At 44.6% G+C, this 20,784-nt stretch overlaps 1 protein-coding gene across 5 annotated transcripts in view; it reads left to right on the top strand.

Moving 5' to 3' along the window:
- Positions 1-20,784, top strand: part of PDE8B (phosphodiesterase 8B) — a 271,146-nt gene that overhangs the window by 155,983 nt on the left and 94,379 nt on the right. For all 5 annotated transcript variants that reach the window (XM_055124214.1, XM_055124215.1, XM_055124212.1 and 2 more), the window contains exons 3-5: positions 10,020-10,210; positions 14,823-14,882; positions 17,420-17,477. In XM_055124214.1, coding sequence (XP_054980189.1) covers positions 10,020-10,210; positions 14,823-14,882; positions 17,420-17,477 — 309 coding nt within the window. The remainder of the gene's footprint in view (positions 1-10,019; positions 10,211-14,822; positions 14,883-17,419; positions 17,478-20,784) is intronic.

A 20,784-nucleotide genomic window follows, 5' to 3' on the forward strand; every position in this document is an offset into this window, starting at 1 on the left:
AATTTGAATGTTTAATGTTGTAAAGCCATTGTATTATAATGCAAAGATATTATGGTGCTTAGACATCCTTCTTTAGAATCTAGACATCTTGTGTTGTTGTTCTTGTTGTTGGAGGTTTTTATATGAATGGATTTTTAAAAGTAGTTCTTTAAAGTTCTTTAAAAGTTTTTTAAAGTAGTTTTTAAAAATAGTTCACAATATTTTATTCCATTTAATATTCAAACACCAATCCCACCACCATTACACCTTCCCACCACCATATTTCAGATGTTTCCTTCCTGAACCCCAACCCCTGCTCCAAAACAGAACTGAAATAATTTATTTTGTATTGTTTGTTATGAAATGCCACTGAAAATGCTACAAAACAATTTTCCTTAGAGGAAAGAGTGTGAAGATTGTTGTATTCATGAATGGATTTTGGTAGACATCTTATTTTTAAAATTACGGGGTAATTAGTGCTTTTTTAAAAACCTTTTTGTAATATGCCTTCACCAGAGGAAAGTACTCATTCTAGTGTAGCTACCAAAGTTGACTGTTGCTCTAAAAGATGTTTTAATACTAAAGATTTTTCAGTACTTTCTTGATAAAACTTGTAAAAGAAGTGGTGGAAGCTGGAGCCAAGGGCAAATATCCATGAAGGTTTTTGAGAGAGACGCATCCGACTCTACCTCTGCTTTGTTTGGGCAGACACTGCTCTCCTTGTATGTTGAATGAAGCCTGATTATATTCCCACAGTGCTTCCTGCTGTAAGACCACCATGTGGTCATGAGCCTAATTCTTCTCATTGCTTCTGGGACCCCTAAGTTCTCGTTTGCCTGTGGATTGCCTGTTGGCTGAAGACCCTCACCCTTCATTGTCTAGGTGTTCCTTCCACCCCAACCCCCTCCCAACCACATAGACACAGACATCAACCTTTCATTTCATTGGCCTGACTCAGGTGCAAAGATGACTTTCATGTGGTGGCTCCAAAGGTTCGATCTGTGGTTTACAAACTAAAAAGTGCAGCAGAAGAATGAAAAATGTTAATGCTAGAGGTGAAACTTGAGTCAAATATAACTGGAGTCAGAGGAGAAATTGCCAACTCTGCATTACATTGACTGTGTTGTGAACTTGAGAGGTAGACCAAGGAGGTGGGTCTGTCGTCAAAGAGAAGAGGAGTTGTGACACAGAGGATGAAAGGGCCACTGTGAGAGCAGTGACTCCAGGCTTTACATAAAGAGACAGATTTTGGGGCTCTTTCATGACCTTGGCTGCACAGAGAAAGAAATGTAGAAAGCCAGTCCATGCTTATGAGTACGAAAGGGAGCCCCATCTACACTTCTTTTAATAACTTCAAGCATTTTAGGTATTAGTGTTTATTGATTTTAAATTACGATGTACTAAATAAATGTTAGTGCATTTGTCCCCTGATTTTTCATTTCACTACACACTTATAACCAACAATAATGTTCCTAATGTTTTGACAAAAAAATAAAATTTCAACGCTCATAGAACAATCCTTTTCATCACTGCAGTTGCTTCTGTGGTCTGATACTCTTAGGCAAAGTGAAGACTGACTACAGTAGAGTTTAAATCCAAGCCAGAATTTAGGCTGGCCATGAGCTTCCCCGGACAGCCGGGGTATCCTTATTGTTGCAGGCGTCACACCAGATTGCTCTGGATTTTTCACTCCTCTGCTGTGTTTACAGAAGTGTGGTGAGATGGAGACAACAACACTGCCTCCTGCACAGAAGTTCTTGTTCTGAATGTCTGAGCTCTGTCCGTGGTCACCAGTCCTTCTGTTTGTGGGCTGACCTACTTCCCCAGGGCCCTCCTGGGGACAGAGGCAGGGCTGTGCTTGTCTTTGGCTTGTCATTCCCTTTTCTAATGCAGCATCTTACATGACAGGTCATCAGTAAATTATCTTTGAATGATCCACGTATGATGTAGAGCAAGTCAGAAGGTCCTTTATTTTTCCTTTCAACAAATCAAGTTCTATTCTTGTGCTTTAACATTTTTAAATATACATATACATGTGCAAAACTGTTTTATACGATTTGCCCCCAAGAATGTTCAATTGATAGTAATAAATGGTCAAAACCGACAAAGAAACTTGTCTCTCTGTGCAGTGCTAAGCCTGAAGAGGGACTGTACTGCTTCAGGTGTCCTTGGTTTTTGTTCTTTAGCTAACAGCTGCCTTACACAAATAAACAGAAGAAATAAATATCAGATAATTAGTGTTTTTCCCTACCGACTCCCCTGGATTCCAGGAAATTGTTGAAAAGCTAGGGCCTTGAGAGTGTAGCGCCGAGCTGTCTCTGTGTGGTTTGACAGCAGGAATTTAAGTTTCTGCCTTCAGTTTCTCTACTATTAATGAGACACAGTTTCCAACTCCTAGCCTTTGTCTCTGTTTAGTTTTTAGATTCCTGGAAACATGCTTTCATTAGCCCACCTGTGGCCTGAGCGATAGGATACTTGAGTCAGTTGCTTCTTAGGAGATCATTTTCCAGAGGTGGGTGGACATCAAAAGTGATTACTACAGGGGCCAGAGCAATAGTACAGTGGATAGGGCATTTGCCTTGTGCATGGCCAACCTACATTTGGTCTTCGGCATCCTGTTTGGCCCCCGAACATTACCAGGAGTAATTCCTAAGTATTGCCAAGAATTAAAAACAAGGAGGGGTTACTACAGTACTTCAAAATGTACATATTTTAATTCCCAGAAGTGTTTTATTTGGGAGATGAATTATGAAAAATAGTCTTTCTGAATTTTTCATAAATGGGAAGAATTTTAAACACTATCCTCAAACATTCTCTAGTGAGTATTTTTATAATAATACTCCTATATTATTTTGTTTTATTCATTTATTTATTTAGTTTTTGGGGCCACTCCTGGTTCAGGGATTATTCCTGGTGATTCTCAAGGGGCCATATGGGATGCTTAGAATCAAACCAGGGTCCCCTGAGTGTAAGGCAAGTTGCCTGACCTGCTGTACTACTTCTCCATCCCAAATACTCCAATTTTAAAATATGTGTAATAAAAAATAAATACGAAAGTGGCGGCACTCTCTCTCTCTCCCTGCCTGCATTTGGTGGTCTCACACTGCTTTCTCCACCTGGGGGTGGCCAATGGTGATGGGTGGATGAAGGAGGAAACGAGGGCCAAGCTGGTTGGTCTCAATTACAGTTTATTACAGTTTATTCCAATCTCATCTCAGTTTTCTCCTGATTCTCCTGATTCTCTCCTAATCTTCCCCTTCTCCACCTCTTGGATCCTGTTCCTTCATCCCTCTCCTTCCTGCTTCTGCCTCCCCAGCCCACTCTTACAGCCTTCGTTAAATCCCAAACCATGAGGGGTTGGAGTAACAATTATTCATAGGTGTGGTCATACAATCAACAGAGGTAAAGTCCTTCCCTCAGGAAGAGCTTCTTCTAGGACAAACTCACTCAATAGGACAATCCACCCAAGAGTAAAATTCAACCTATGGGTATGTTTCTCCTCTCCTTAGTCCAACAAACATACAAACATTCATAATATTAGTCATTTTGTATGGACACAGTAAGAGATACATTAAGCTTGTAGGGTGGCTCTCCTGGGGCCATCTCGCTATAGATACAGTGATATAGACTACAGTGCTCAGGCTAGATTAGTCTTTCCTAACCCAGCAGGGTCCTAATTCAGTTGTTACTTTTTGGATCATAAAAGAATTTATCCATGACCATGTTCTTTTTTCTTTCTTTTTTTTTTTAACAACAGCAGGAAGATTTTTTTTTGCTTCAAATGATAAAAAGAGACAAAGAGAACATTTTTAGGATTTACCGCAAAATATCTTGTCCAATTAAATGAATTCATTTCTGCTTTCTGTACTCTGCAGGATATTTAAGCAGAGGTGTTTTTTTTTTTTTAATTTTATTGAATCACCGTGAGAGCTTTCATGTTTGGATTACAATCACACAATGATCAAACACCCATCCCTCCACCAGTGCACATTCCCCACCACCAATATCCTGGTATACCCCCGCTTTCCCACCCTCCCCCGCCTCCATGGCAGACAATATTCCCCATATTATCTCTCTACCTTTGGGCATCATGGCTTGCAACACAACTGAGAGGTCATCATGTTTGGTCCATTATCTACTTTTGGCACACATCTCCCATCCTGACAGATTCCTCCAGCCATCATTTTCTTAGTGACCCCCATCTCTATTCTATCTGCCTTCTCCCCTCAGCACATGAAGCAGACTTCCAGCTATGGGGCAATCCCCCTGGCCCTTGTATCTACTGTCCTCGGGTGTCAGCCTCATGTGATGTTATTCTATACTCCACAAATGAGTGCAGTCCTTCTATGTCTGTCCCTCTCTTTCTGACTCATTTCACTTAGCATGATATTCTCCATGTTTATCCATTTATAAGCAGATTTCATGACTTCATCTCTCCTAACAGCTGCATAGTATTCCATTGTGTAGATGTACCAAAGTTTCTTTAGCCAGTCATCTGTTCTAGGGCACTTGCGTTGTTCCCAGATTTTGGCTGTTGTGAACAGTGCTGCAATGAACATATATGTACAGATGTCATTTCTACTGTGTTTTTTTGCATCCTTGGGATATATCCCCATAAGTGGTATTTCGGAGTCATATGAAAGCTCAATTTCTAGTTTTTGAAGGACTGTCCATATTGTTTTCCAGAAAGGCTGGACCTGTCAGCATTCCCACTAACAATGAAAGAGCATCCCTTTTCCCCAACATCCACGCCAGCACTGGTTGCTTTTGTTCTTTTGAATGTGTGCCAATCTCTGTGGTGTGAGATGATATCTCATTGTTGTTTTGGTTTGCGTCTTCCTGATGACCAGTGATGTGGAGCATTTTTTCATGTGCCTTTTGGCTATTTATATTTCTTTTTTTGAGGAAACTTCTGTTTCTTTCTTCTTCTCATTTTTTGATGGGGTTGGAGGTTTTTTTTCTTATACAATTCTACTAGTGTCTTGTATATCCTGTATATTAATCCCTTATCAGATGGGTATTGGGTAAATATTCTTTCCCATTCTGTGGGCTTTTTCTGTATTTTGGACCATGTCCATGCTTTTATAGTTAAGTCTTGTGGTGCTTTGGCCTGGCCAATTTTGATGCTCACAGCTTGCCCTGAGTCCATCCAGTCCCTTGTTGGGACCCTGCTTTTGGGGTGCTAGGAACTAACGTAACTGAGGCTTAAGTTGAGAAAGCAGATGCCCAGGAGTGAATATTATTTGGAGTCAATTAACTCCCAGTTACAAAAGCATAGCATTAACTGTCTTCCTATGTCTCTATAAAAAGGACATTGCTTTAAAGTAAACTATGCAGAAGGAGGTAAGAGAGGGAGAAAAGCAATATTTCACTTACGAATACAAGTCCAGTGTCCTTAGGACAACCTTACAAGCTAACAGAGTCTGATTAGGGATACAGGTGATTGACTGGTTGGGGAAGCAGAGCAGAAAGAAAGAGGTTGCAGATAAACACAGAGGAATGGGAGTGCCTTGGGAGCACTGTGATGGGTGTAACCTGTTAAACCTAAGCTCCCTATGGCAAGGGATAAAGGACAAAACCAATGTTACCCTACACAATACAAATTCTAGAGGCCAAGAGATAGCACAGATTCTCAGCTGTTTCCTGTCACACTAGTGCCCTTCCATACATCAGGCTTGTGTCCCATACTGTAGGGGCCGATGGGACTGTTCCTTCAGCACACATTGGTTTTTCCTTCCCAGGCCAGCTTGGTTTGCCCTTTGGTTCCCTTTTGAGTATTTGCTTGTATGGCGCCTCCAAGGGCCTGCCTGCCCCTCTCCCACAATACTGCGCCAGTCATCCACTAGCGCTTCCCTTCATGCTTCCTGTCTAGACCATTCACTTATTGTATCTATTTGTTGTCTGCCCCTCCTCTGCTAAAAGACTGGGGTCTTCATTTTGTTCACTAACCTACTAGAGGCAATTAAAGACAGTATTTGCTCAGGAAATATTTGTTGAATCATGGCATTTTTTTCTTCCAGAAGGAGACACTTAATCTTCTCAGGGCCTGTAAGATTTAAACAGTTACTCTCTGTGGTAATGTCCAGTTGTATTCTATTGCCAAATACAGACATAAGAGCAGCAAAGCAATAGAAAGTGTGGAGGTAGATTCTTGTTCAGCGATCCATAATTCAGCCAGACTAATGAGAAATGAGACATTCTGTCACCATTTCTGACTTTGAACCTCTGCCCAGGGAGTTTCTCATTAATTACACACTGAGTAAAGGGCTATTGACTTTGCACAAACCAACTTATTCTACTTGATTTTTATCACTGCCACTCTCGTCTGTTTCAAAATCCTCAAACTCTTTTTACTTCTTCTTTAAATATATATATATATATATATATATATTTAAATTTCACGGAATCACCATAAGATAGAGCATTATTGAGCTGTTCATGATTGAGTTTCAGTCATACAATGTTCCAACACTCATCCCTTCACTTCTTTTGGAGCCTGCATTTCCAGTTTCTCCTAGAAGTGGCGAGGTCAGTCCAGACCCCTTGGTTTGTGGGGACAGCCCATCACCCACAGAAGGCACTCTTAATAAGTGCAGTCCCACCTCTGTGAACTGGTGTGAGAGTTCAGGCTATGTGCTAAGAAGAAAACGTCTGCTAATTTACAGACTGGATTTTTTTTCCTGGAAATGTGGCACTGAGAAAACAGAAAATGACTTGAACAAAGTGTAAAGCAAAGGACATAATATGTTCAGATATTGAATGAATTATCGGTGGATTTAGATATGGAGTAGTATTGAGGCTTTTAAAAAATAATTGTAGGGCCAGAGTAATAGTATAGCAAGTAGAGCATTTGCCTTGCACGTGGCTGACCTGGGTTCAATCCTTGGCATCCCATTTTGCCCTCTGAGTCCCGGCAGGAATGATTCCTGAGTGCAGAGCCAGGAGTAAGTCCTGAGCAATGCCAGGTCTGGCCCCCAAACCAAAAATAAATATAATAATAATTGTCATTTAGGCAACACATTTATAATTATGTTAACATTTATAGTTTAGAAGTACAGCAACCATACCTCACCACTACCAAGTGCTCAGAACCCTCACCCAATATGCTTATGTCTGTTTAAAAATTTTCTTTATTCTGGGACTGGAGCGATAGTACACTGAATATGGTATTGTCTTGCACAAGCTGACCTGAGTTCAATCTCCAGCATCCCTTTGGTGCTTTGAGCCTGCCAGGAGTGATCCCTGAAGGTAGAGCCAGAAGGAAGCCCTCAGCACTGCTGCATGTGGCGCCAAACAAAAAAACAAAAAAGAAAGAAAGAAAGAAAGTCAATTTCTTTATCTTTAACACATCATACTGGAGAAATTATACAATGCCTAGGATTTGCCATTAACCAGAACACGAGTTGGGAAAGGAAGAAAGAGAGAGGAAATCAGATTGGCCAAGAGGTAGTTGTTTCTGGAGCTAAGAGATGGTAGTTGATGCTTAGTATGCGTTATTTCTGCCTTTCTGTGTTTCTAGCTTTCAGTTGAAAAATGGTGTAGGCTGGGAATGTAGCTCAGGAGTTTAATTCCTGCTTGCACTTATGAGGTCCTCCATGTAGTGGTGACGGTGGGGCAGGGGGTGGAGGAGGGGGGCGGTGGAAGTGGGGCAAGGGAGGGGCTAAGGAATCCTCCTGTAATACTTGGTCCAAGGATGTGGTCCTGATTGTTCAGTGATCGGGGCTGGGGTGCTGGCAGTCAAGTGCTGGGAATCAAACTTTGGGGCTTATTCATGCAGGGAATTCATTTTCCCCCTCTGAGCTATTGCCCTCAACCCTGGTTTCCTGTTCTAAATGAAACATGCTTCAGTAGGAAAGCTATTCACCCTTTGTGTGTGTGTGTGTGTGTGTGTGTGTGTGTGTGTGTGGTTTTTCATTTTGGAGCCACAACCAGCTGTGCTTAGGGCTTACTCCTGGCTCTGAGCTCACAGACCACTCTTTGCAGAGCTCAGGGGCCCATTTGTGGTGCAAGGGATGGAAACAGTAGGCTACAGCAAGGCAGGCCCCTTAATAGCTGTACTCTGTACAGTCTTTCTAGCCCCTGATAGCCCCTTTGACGCAAAGCCTCTTCATCCACTTCTCATGGTTTCAGCCCAAAACAGATGCTAATGAATAAGAAATGCCTTATCAATATTTTGAACTTAACTTTCCTCATCGGACCTGTTGTGAAGTAGTCTTGTTCCAATTAGTGTGAATGCCCTATCACATTTTGCAGAAGGCTCTCCAAATAGATAATTGTTCCACTCATTAAATATTTGCTCAGCAGCTCACAAAGTGCCAGCCTGGCCCAGCAGGGGGGTGTGGCTGGCAGGCCCTTGGTCTCCCACTCAGTGCTAGTGCAGAGCAGACCATAAACAAGGACCTGGTGCATCCAGACAGTCGTAAAGCCGTCTCTGGCTGCCAGAAATTCTGGATCTCCAGGTCCACGGGGATGGTGCTTTGCACAGGGTGTGTGTGAGGCCCTTCTCCATCCTTTCTAGGAGGTGGGGGTTGTCCTGCTCCAGGTGACAGGTGAGTCTCATCACCTCACATTTCATGATCCTTTCCCCATCATTTTCCCATCTTTCCCCAAGAATTGGGTGTAAGAATTAGGCTTTGCAGCTCAGAGACTGCAGATAGATTTAAGCTTGGAGATTGGAAATGGTGGGGGGCCGGAGGGTGGTTGTCTCCAGAGGAACTCGAGGCAAGTCCCGCCTTCTCTGAGCCAAAAGTGTATATGAACTAGAATCTAATCTGGCTAAATAGTCCTGCTCATCATTTGTCTGCTGAATCTAGCGAAGAAAGAAATCACCATGCCCGTGGGTGCCTGCGACCGGGATATTAGAAGTGATGAGCAGCGACGCCTAGAATGGCTGACCATCGATTCTGGGTTGAATCTTTCATGTCTTTGATGAAACTTTCATGAAACTCTGGGTTCATCGGGATTGGGAATGGAGATCCTCTGCCTGTACCCCGCTGTCTCCAGCAGCCCATCAGGCACGCCCACAAGCCACCCTTGGCTGGCGCCAGATAATCTCGCCATCGGCCACCGTCTAGATCACATGTCCTTCTCTCCCAGAAGGGAGCATAACATGATGCCCGCCATAACCATGCCGCCGGACCCCGCACCAGGCTGTTTCACTTGGGGTGCCCCTGAGGGGGCAGATGAGACCCTCCCCGCCCCAAGGGACCCAACCCTGGTAGCTGAAAACCTCCAGAACTCAGCTGCCACCATGCTCACGGCCACTTACCACACGCTCGGACTGGGCCTTACCCATGAGTGAACCTATTCCTGGACCATTAATAGCATTTTCATAGGACACACCCTACCCATACTCTAAGAGTACCGCACCACATTTGATGGGGTTTGAAGTAGGAGGCAACCAACTTAGAGGGAAATTATATTTTACAGGTATATATATATATGTGTGTGTGTATGTATATATATGTATATATAAAAGCACATAATTCTCAACGTTTAACAACATGCTAGTGATCTCTTATAGAAGGGCTTAATGGCCCCTGGGTGAACTACAACAATCTTCACACTCTTTCCTCTAAGGATACTTTTTAGTAGTATTTTCAGTAGTTTTTCATAACAAACAATACAAAATATATTATTTCAGTTCTCCTTTGGGGCAGGGACTGAAGTTTGGGATGGAAACATTCGAAATATGGTGGTGAAAAGGTGTAATAGTGGTGGGATTGGTGTCTGAAAATATTAATATGAATCAAATATTGTGAACTACTTTATAAAATTTTTAAAAATTAAAAAAAAGAATCTTTTGTGTCTCACAACTAGTTTATACACACTGCTTCTGACCTAGCCTCATAGTAGAGGAACCATTGACCCAAGAGAAGCTGTGCATCTGTGCACAGACCCTGTGGAATCAGTGAGGGAACTTGGGAGTCGAACGGGGCCACTTCCCTCTGAGACCTCGGTTCCATCCTGTCTGTGCCAGGCCTGTGGTTACCGGCTTCGGGAAGGTAATTTATCAGGATGCTGTCTTCTGTGTGTTGCAGGTTTTGCTGATCTTTGCCAAGGAAGATAGTCAGAGTGACGGATTCTGGTGGGCCTGTGACAGAGCTGGTTATAGATGCAATATTGCTCGGACGCCAGAGTCAGCCCTGGAGTGCTTTCTCGATAAACACCATGAAATTATTGTCATCGATCACAGACAAACTCGTAACTTCGATGCGGAAGCAGTGTGCAGGTACCTTCATTGGACACGCAGCGTAAATGTCCTTTTCTCTCATGGCCACCTTCAGTTCCATGCCTAGAGTCTGTGAACGCCGAGTTCCTCTCTCTCGGCAGCAGAGACAGACTCCTGTGGTACGAGCTACTGCTCCTCCTGGAGTTGCATCTCACCTTTTCTATTTTCCCATATTTGCATTCAGTTGAATCTAGAGGTGTGAGCTGGGCTCCACTGAAAGCTTTAGGGTGTCCCCCCACCCTACTCCTTCAAGCATTACTCATATTTCACACACACCAAAAAAAAATAAACCATTAAAATTCACAGTTTAATCTTAATTATTCTGCCGCAAAATGAACACCAGAAATGCGTGAAGTAGAAAGTTTTCCCCGCCTGACACAGATGGGAGGATCCCAGCGCCGAGCAGCCACTTGGCAGCAGCCGGGAAGCTCCCAGGGACCCAGCACCCCTGCCTGTTTACAGAACCGTGGGCCCTCTGGGGAGGAAATGCGTGCTTGATCCTAAATAGATGCAGCCCCGAAGAGTTAGCTCGGGGTGAGCTGAGTCGTTTGCCATTTGGCAGAAGTGGAATGCTTTGAAGCTGGATGGGAAGAGGTCAGTCATGAAACGAAAGGCCGGGACAGACTCCAGGAACATATGGAGGGAGAGTTTTCTTGAATGTTAGGGCGTAAAGTGCACAGTTGAGAAAGGGCTTCTTAGAAACTTGGGTATCCTCAGAAGAAATGAACAGGTTAAGAGAAATTTCTCTCCTCAAGATCACCTTGCTACCCTTTGATTTCTTAAGTTTCCAAAAATTGATTTCTTTTAAACCTTTTAAATGTCTTACTGGTCTTCCAGAGGATTACTCCACAGCTTAGAAGCCAGCTTTGCTTGCTGGGAGAAAAGGCAGCTCAGATAGAGAAGGGACCACCAAGTAAAGGGTACTAGGAGGGCCCGCTCGGGATGGGAGATTTGGGCTGAAAATAGACTATAGACTGAACATGATGGCCACTTAATACCTCTACTACAAACCACAACACCCAAAAGGAGAGAGAGAATAACAAAGAATGCCCTGCCACAGAGGTGGGGGGGGGTGAGCAAGAGGATGGGGGGTGTTGGGAGGGAGGCAGGGACCATTAGTCACTGTCACTGTCATCCCGTTGCTCATAGATTTGTTCGAGTGGGCACCAGTAATGCCTCTCATTGAGAGACTTGTTGTTACTCTTTTTGGCATATCCAATACGCACAGGTAGCTTGCCAGGCTCTGCCAAGAGGACTTGATACTCTCGGTAGCTTGCCGGGCTCTCCGAGAGGGGCGGAGGAATCAAACTCGGGTCGGCCGTGTGAAAGGTGAACGCCCAACAGGCACTGGTGGAGGGATGGGCACTTGATCATTGTATGACTGAAACACAAGCACGAAAGTTTGTAAGTCTGTAACAGTACCCCCACAGTGATTCACTAATTAAAAAATTTTTTTAAAAAAAGTCTTACTGGTCTTGGGGCTGGAGTGATAGTACAGCAGGTAGGGCATTTGCCTTGCACGCAACCGACCTGGGTTCAATTCCCAGCATCCCATATGGTCCCACAAGCACTGCCAGGAGTAATTCCTGAGTGCAGAGCCAGGAGTAACCCCTGTGCATTGCCAGCTGTGACCCAAAAGGCAAAAAAAAAAAAAAGCAAAAGCCTTACTGGTCTTAGATAATATTTCTGCATGAAGTATACAGGTGCATGTGTGAGCATACATGTATACATATTACCCATATGTATTATTCCACATATGTAAAAAATATTTGAAAGATTCTTTTTTAGTTTAAAAAACTTTTTAAAAATGTTTGGGTGGCCACACCCAGCAGTTCTCAGGCTTAACCTTGGCTCTGCACTCAGGGATCACTCCTGGCAGAGCTTGGGGAACCATGTATGGTGCTGGGGATTGGACCCTGGGTGGCTGCGTGCAAGGCAAGTGCCTTATTCATTATATGATCTCTCCAACCCTAAGAAATATTTTTTCCTTAAAATTTCAAATGAATAGGTCCTTTATAGATTTGCATTTAATTGTTCTTCATTTACTTATTTTTTTCTATTTTTATCAAAGCACCATGATTTGTAGTATTCTTAATAGAGTTTCAGGCAAACAGTGTTCCTCCAAATCTACCACCAGTGTCTCGCATCCCCTCTCCATTTACTTTTCTTATATGACTTTGTAGAAATACAACAGTCTTGTGAGCATACTTTGTAGAAATACAACAATCTTGTGAGCATACTTCGAATGATTTAATATAAAAAGAGAACCCTAACAAGAAGAATCCTTTCAATTTGGGCAAATGCCCGATTCGGTAAACAGATTTCCCATTCTTCCTTGACTATAAGGAAGAGTACTTCTGTTTCACAATGACTGGGTCTTCGTGTTCGTCACACAGAGAGACAAGAGGAGGTATGTGCCATGCAGAGCCTGGTGGCATTGGGTGGGGGTTACTGTTGTTTCTTGTGCATGGTGGCCAGAGTCCTGAATGCTTGACTGCTGGTCCAGCATCCCTGTGATGCTTGGAGGACACACCCCGGCAGAGGTGTGTTCCTTGATGTCATCTGTGGCCCAAGACTCCTGACTTTTGAGCTTCCATCCTCATGGGGCCCTGCCCTGTCTGTCCCCAACTCTCCCTAAGTCCTTAACCTGGAAGAGACCCAGGTCTCTTTGGCCACATCACTCCTTTGTGGGAATGAAAGAGAAATTTAACACAGAAGTCCACCCACAAGATAGTCCTTGAAGAAGAAGGTCCAGTCCCCCTGTGCTTGTCATGTGCTGAATGAGCCTCCTGCCTTTAGACTGGAGCCCAGTGCCGTACCCTGGACCTCTCTGACCCATATAGACAAAGGTCAGAGTTGCTCACTGTTTCCCTAGAACCAAGATAGGAAACCTTCTTTTTTTTTTTTTTTTTTTTGCTTTTTGGGTCACACCCAGCGATGCTCAGGGGTTATTCCTGGCTTTGCACTCAGGAATTACTCCTGGCTGTGCTTGGGGGACCATATGGGATGCCGAAGATCGAACCCGGGTCGGCCGCATGCAAGGCAAACACCCTACCCGCTGTGCTATCGCTCCGGCCCCCAAGATAGGAAACCTTCTTGCTTCCATGGGCCATTTGGATATTAATAACATTATTTGTGGGTCACACAGTAGAGGCAGCAGGCACCAGTCTTGTCATGCCATGGGACCAGCTATAGAATTTCATAGGCCTCACGTGGCCATTGGTTCAGACTTTTCCCAGCCGCCCTGATGTTAGGGAGTACAGCAGGTCTCTGAAGCACAGTATTTTCTCCATGAAATGACAACTTTGTTTTCAGGTTGTACATTGACTAAGAGAGTTCCAAAGTAGGATGTGAGTGTAACTCACCTTCTCAGGGCATGTTTGTGGTGGCTGGACGGGACGAAGCCTGTGCTAGCCATGGAAGTATCCCTCCTGCCACACCATGAGTGACTTAGAACATTCTCTCCAAAGGGCTCATTCAAATGCCTTGAGTCTGGAGGGCTCAGGAACTCCATTCCTTGAATCAGAGGGACTCAATGAATAGAAAATAGGGAAGGTGCCTTTTTTTTCCCTTTGAGCCATTGGGAAATTCTGGAGTTGAAAAGGAGGAATTGATAAGCACTAGTTCTCCCCGAGGGGAGATGGAGATATAGGCAAGTTAGCATGGAAAGAAGCAGAAACACTGACAGAAAAACAATCCATGTTGTGTCACAAATGACTCAAGAGCAGCCCTGAGCCTCCTGTTCTTGGACATGATCATTTCCTGGGAGGGATCTCAAAATAATCAAGGAGATGGGTCAAAGCAAGCATGCTTGTTTGTACTGAGATTCAAGTATGTGACCTTTTATTAAAAGCCATCCAATTCCTGACCCCTGACCAAAATAATTCTGAATCTGGGCTGTAGCACCGTGCATTTCCCGAAGACTTAGGAACCTCAAGTCTCTGTGTCATTATTTCAGTTCCTCAGAAATAAACCAACTATATGCAAGCTCACATATCATTAAGGTCAGTTACTTTATCAAAGCTTTTCTTAATCACAATTGATAACCCAGTTTTATTTTTTAAAAAAGTTTTTGAAAACAAACACAGCACAGCTAAAAGATTTTGGCAGTTCTTTCTACCATCTTTAATATCTTTTAACCTGAATTTTTATCAAAATCTAGCTGCTGTAAAGTACTTTAATGTTTACTTTAAGGTCAACTTTCTGAACTATCTCTTTTTTTTTAAAGGAGATAGTTTAAAATTTTTTTCAAAAAGTTAAACCCAACCCAATTAGCGCCCCAAGTACAAACTGATAACTAGAGAATTGTAGAACTGCCAGGTGGCTTTTTTTCTTTTTTTTTTTTTTAGCAGAATTTCAGAAAAGAATTTGCCAGTTTTTGAAATGGAAAATTGGCAGGTCCAACCTATTAGATGCTTGCTGGGGCATTCAGATAAGAGATTGTCCTAACCAGCCAGTGCGTCTCTCTTTGTTGTCTTCCATGCTTTCTTAGACTTTTTCTTTAGAGGAAGATTGGGTTTTTGTGCCATTTTTTAGTGTGAAGATATTCTTTGTTTGTTGAATGTGGAAAGGTCCAGATTACCTGGTCTGACTTGAAGCCTTCTCATTGCAGGTCGATCCGGGCCACGAATCCCTCTGAGCACACGGTGATCCTTGCAGTGGTTTCACAAGCGTAAGCTCGCCTCCCATCCCCAGCAAGCAGCCCTGTCCTTTCTGAAATGTTTCACTTGATGCAGTCGAGTCTCAGAGCCTGCCAAGCAGGGGCATATCTTGGGTCCAGTCTGCGATCTTGCAGGGAAAAGGGGTGGGGGGTGGGAGGGGTGCTTCCTTTTGGAAGTTTCTGGAAATATTCCAGGTTCTCCCTCCCTCCCTCCATGCCTCCTTCCCTCCCTCCGTCTCTCTCTCCTCTCTTTCTCCCTGTCTGCCTTCCTCCCTCTCTCCCTCTTCTCCCTTTCTTCTCTCTCTCCTCTTTCCCCTCTCCTCTCTCCCTCCCTCTCTCTCCTGTTTCTCCCTCCCTCCCTCCCTCTTTCCCTCCTTCTCTCTCTCTTTCTCTTCTCTCTCTCTCTCATATAGCTGAGTGCTGTTAGCACATACTCATACACCTCGGGAAAAAATAGTTACTCATTATATGCTAGAACTAAAGAGACAATCTGGGGAGGAGGAGGTCTGGAGAAAACATTGTTCCGGGTTATTTTTTGTCTTTGAAGAGTTGGGGCATGCTAGTTTTCTTTGTAAAGCAGCAGCAAATGGAAGCCTGAGGATAGAGAGGTTCTAAATTCACTGCAAGAGGATTATGCACATTTTATGTCAAAACTGCTACATGGCTCAGAGCAGGATGGGTGCCAGTGTTTGGAAAGCATGAGAAAAGGGGGTTGAGTTGTAGATTTGAGACCAGAGGATAAGAATCTGCTCTATTAGGGGAATTATCTAAGGTGGACAGCACTTAAAATGAAAGATCTAGGTGGAAAAAGTTGTACAAGCTGCAATCATTGAAATATTTCTAAAGATCAAAATGCACTGTAGTCACCTAATGATTATAGTTGGCTCCAGAACGGTCAAGACCTCAATAAGGGCCCAGGATTCATTGGACTTGACCTTGTTGTGGCAATAGGTCCAGATTCTTCAACACTTTGGAACACTGAGGTATCCCAGGGGAGACTGGAAATACTCCTCTAAAACCAGTTTGGTAATTATGGCTTCAAAGTCGTGCCTGAACCCCAAAATCCTAAATACTGCTGCTATATGAATCTCTTCACTTTGGTAGAAACTGGAGGTGGAGGCTGGGGACCACGGAAAGAGAAGAAAGTGTTCCCCTTGTTCTAACTTCCTCGACATCCCAGTGGGAAAGGGGCGTAAAGGGCAGTGAGTTGGAGGATGGCAAGGGGAAGTTCCCCTTCTTTAGCCCTCTGGGCCTTGTGTGAGTTTCTGGGAATTCTGAAATTTCAACAATGTCTGAGCATCTTGGAAATGCTCCACAGAGCAGTCCTGAGCCCCTAGCATCTCCCCTGTGCCTGGGTTATTCTAGTATCCTGAGAACAAATCAATTTTTTTCTCTCTCTTTTTTTTATTCCTTATTCATGTCAAAAGTGTTTACTAGTAGAGCTTGGTAACTGATGATTCACAGTGGCCTATTTGTTATTTTTCAATTGGCCGCCCCCCTACTGATTTTTGGATTTTTTTTAATTTAAAAAGATATTTTTTAGGCTTTTTTTTGTTTCTGTGGGGGGCCACACCTAGCAGTGCCCAGAGCTTACTCCTGACTGTGCACTCAGGGGTCACACATGGCAGTGCTGGTGCACCATAATGGTGCCAAGGGTTGAACCAAGGTGAGCTGCACACAGCTTAACCATGCAGTATCTCTCAGTTTTAAAAATAAAGAATATGTAGAAAGGGAGAGATAAATAGTAAAACCCATGATATTTGTGCCAACCGACATAGGAGAAGAAACTCTTTGGGGAGACCTTCTTGTACCGCTCTGATGTACATCAGAGAACCCAGAGCTTGTGTTCCAAGAGGAGAAAAGTGATGGAGTGATGGAGTACAATAGCTTCCCCTGTAGATTAGGAGCCAGTGCTGCCCTTTAGCACCGACTGTCTCTTCCTCTTTTTCTCCTGTGCCACCCAGTCCCTTCGAGTCCATTTTCCATACCTATTTCCCAGGCTAGGTGCCCAAGGTACTGGCTGGTTTGTGTCTAGGACACCATTGCTCTTTCATGGGTCTCTGCTCCCCTGCCCCAGTGTGTCCTTATCACACACCATCCTCGTACCTGGACTGAAATCCCCAGGCCAGCCGGAAGCTCGGTGTCAGACCCCTCCCTGCCATGGGCCAGGAGAATACCTTTGCTTCCTCCTCGCCCTCCCTGCTAGCCTTGGGTTCCCTGGGTGCTGCGGCCTGGAGCTTGTCTTCCTGCCACTGGGAGCTGCGCCCTGCCAGGTCTCAGAAGGCAGTGGGCTCTGGCAAGCTTTTCCCCAGCTTGTCACTTTCTGAGGCTGCTCCCAGGCATTTGCTCGCCCTCCTGCGGGCAGGACAGAGGTGCTGATGGAGGGAGTGGGTGGACGGGGACTCTCCTGTGCTGGGCTGAGGCTTCCAGATGCTCTGCTGGGCTTGTCTCTGCTGCCTTTGCTGTTACTGCATCCACCGGGAAGGTAGAGGTAGGGTCCTTGCGGGTCACCGCACTTGCTAGTGACCACATTTTCTGCTTTGCTGCAGATCGGGTGACCATGAAGAGGCCTCCGTTCTTCCTCTGCTGCACGCGGGCTTCAACAGGGTATGTTGAAGATGAGCACACACTTCTCTCCGGTGTGCTCACAGACGCCTCAGTGGCTGTGCCGGGAACTTAACCCCAGAGGCATGAGACAGAGAATTGTTCTTGGGACATAGTGGTCTCCCTTCCTCATCCAACTTCATGCATCTCAGCCACCACTGTAGAATGGCATCAAAAGCATCTTCTCATATCAGATCAAAATTCAGTAGTCCCCACATCATCTGATTTAATCAGTGCAGGCAACTAGGTTCCATGTATGAGTGTGACTATGGAAAATGGAGCCCTCCAACACCACCACATGCCAGCTCAGCCCCCCATGCTCCCCAAAGACTGGATTGAATTTCATCCCTAGAGTCTGACCATGCTGGCTGTGGCCTTCTTTGAACTTCCGTTTGAAACCATAAATGTCAGTGGGGAAATAAGTTACTTGACAGCGATGCACGGAACACTAATGCTCAGCTCAGAACTTAAAATCACTAATTCCAAGGAGACTTGGTGAACTATATAACTAGGCTTACCTGGTTTCCCAGGATAGGAGCAATCTGAAAGTTGAGTTAGAAGCAAGGTGATGTGCATTAGAGAGGAAAAGCAAAAAGCAAACAAAGGTAAGTTGAGAGAGGAAAAGGGGTGGAAACAGAGCTTCAAAAGAAGAAAGTTGAAAAAAAATATTTTTTCATTCACTGTCAGTCATCCCGTTGCTCATCGATTTGCTTGAGCAGGCACCAGTAACATCTGCATTGTGAGACTTGTTGTTACTGTTTTTGGCATATCGAATATACAATGGGTAGCTTACCAGGCTCTACCGTGCGGGTGAGATATTCTCAGTAGCTTGCGGGGCTCTCTGAGAAGGGTGGAGGAATCTAACCCGGGGCAGCCACGTGCAAGGCAAACGCCCTACCTGCTGTGCTATCACTCCAGCCCCATTATTAAAAGAAAAATCATTGTAGAAAAATTGTGGAGGTATTCCACCTTGATGTTTGAAAATAAGCATCTTTTCTCCTATTAGAGTGCCCTCTGGGAAGAAAGGCACTTTTGTAACTTTTGCCAATCTTTCAAACTCAAGTAAATTATAGTAGCATCCTGTGAAAACAAAAACATCAAAAAATATTTCTTTGACAACTGTATGTGTAATACTGAAATTCAGCTTGAAGATTTAAGATTTATTGCTCCAAGGACACCATTTACCCACAACTGAAATAACTAGAAATACCTAGTATCTCCAGGTCTTTTAATGGGAGTAGTATGAATTTGAAAAAGATGATGTGATGGATCCTTTTCCTTAAAAAATTGGAGATTGCCTATGCCTTGTGAATTAGGGAAATTATCTATGGGTGTTCATTCTCCAGGCTAGCAAAGAAAAACCCCCTCGTTGCTGTAGTCTGCGGCAATGCAGAAATCGCCAGTTCGGTCCAGTTGTGTTGTGCTTTGCTGTGCTGCGATGCAGAGGCAACAGGGCCATGCAAAAACTTGAGGCAGCATATAGTTTATCTGTGTGCTCGAGCTGATTGTGTTTGTAAGTAGCATCACCACTTTCTCCATAACTCTCTTCTCTCGTCCATCAACACTCCTCTCAAAGGCTGCCCTGTGGTTTTGAGCACTGTCTCCAGGAGCCAGATCTCATTGAGTGCACAGAAAACTGTGCTGCTGAGGATAGAGGTGGAACTTGGCAAAGCGAAATGGCCCAGGGAAGCCATGAGACTGAGACGGCTTTTCTTTCCTCAATTTCTGTTCTAGAACATCACCTGATTCACAGTTTCCTCGATCCCTAGCTCCCCACCACCACATAGAGCTCCATGCTGCCATTCATTTCTGGGACAGGACCTCCCGGAGTGTGTGGGCGAGGTCTGCCTCGAGACCTGGGGAAGGCCCCGCATCCGACAGGTGCCACAGCTGGAAGACCCACATCCCCACAGCTTTCACAGGCCCGCACAGTGATGGGGAGATGGCTGGCCCTCTTTGCATACAAACACAATAATTTAGACTGTGAAGTCAGTCTAGAAAGTTCCATTGTTTCCTTTTATGCATTTTCATAGCCTTTTCTGTAAGATTCTGTTTTCCTCTATCCCAATAGGGTGCTGCTTTCTGTATCCGGTCCCAGTGAATAAATCCTGGGTGAAACAGGGAAAGCAGTGCCTGTCGGGGAACACTTGGGGCACGTGACCAGGGCCATTTTCTGGCTAGGTCAGAGTGCCCCCACACTGCTTGGGCTACTCTGGAGGATGAACACCACACCTCTGGAGGCCTTCCCCCCTCACTAACTGTGGTATGAGATCAGCTGAGGCTATTTCTTCAGGTGACTAGGCTCCTTTTTTGGGCAAAAGCTTGCCTCTGACAACTATGTACCCATGCACCCTTTCAAATAAGCCAGTTATCCTGGCTTCTGTGAGATTGTCTCCCTTCAGGGGGTTGTTTTGATCATCTTAAATCATCTGCTAAAACTCAGCCCCGTGTTGCTGTCTCGCCGGGAAGTGCTTCTGTCTGTGGGTCCTTGAATGGGGATCCAGGAACAAATTGTGCCCTTCCATATTCCATAACAACATCCCCTCGAAGCTGCCGGAGCTGCGTGTAAGTGGCTGCCTCCGCAAGGCCCAGTCCACTTGGAGCCTCTTAGACACCAGCATTCAGCAGAGGACGCGGCAGCTGTTTCTGCATCCACCTTGCCCTGTGCGCCTCTTTGGCGATTTGAAACCGTGCTGATTCCATCCAGCAAGTATGTGTGGAGCTCTTAGCGTGTGCGATGCAATGTGTTTGGCATGCCGGCGATTTGACTGTTCCTCCCTGGAGAGGCTTCCTGTGAAGGAGGAAGTAGAGAATTACGATTTATTACTTATCAGGCTCCCTTCTCAGTGGTTTACTTAATCCTGAGGTTTGATTTCCACCCCGCCCTCCGATTTCTGCAGAGGAGGAAACAGACTTCAAAAATAACTAAATAGCTTGCCAGAAGTCATAGTCATTTTAAAAAAAAAAAGCAAAATCCTTGTTTAACTCAAACTGCATGTTGGGTCCCCCAGAGTAGGCTTACCCAAACAGTTCCATGAAGTTCGAGCACTCCAAGACCACTTCATAAGGTATTCTGTAACAAATAAGTCTCCGGGGGTCCAACAAGTTTGGGGATTTGCTGTGAACCCTCTTTCTACTGGATAGCCACACTTGCACACTAGTCAGCAACATGGCACAGGAGATGGTGAAAGCCAGGAGTCCTGCAGGAAGAAGTCCTTCTGCCTTCTGGAGCCAGACCAGGTCTCTGCGTTTTCCTTGTATGCCCAGAGGATTCCGAGCAGGTTGAACTTTGAAGAGCTCTGGATTCACT

Source organism: Sorex araneus, chromosome 1, assembly GCF_027595985.1.
Source record: "Sorex araneus isolate mSorAra2 chromosome 1, mSorAra2.pri, whole genome shotgun sequence".
Lineage (NCBI taxonomy): Eukaryota > Metazoa > Chordata > Mammalia > Eulipotyphla > Soricidae > Sorex > Sorex araneus.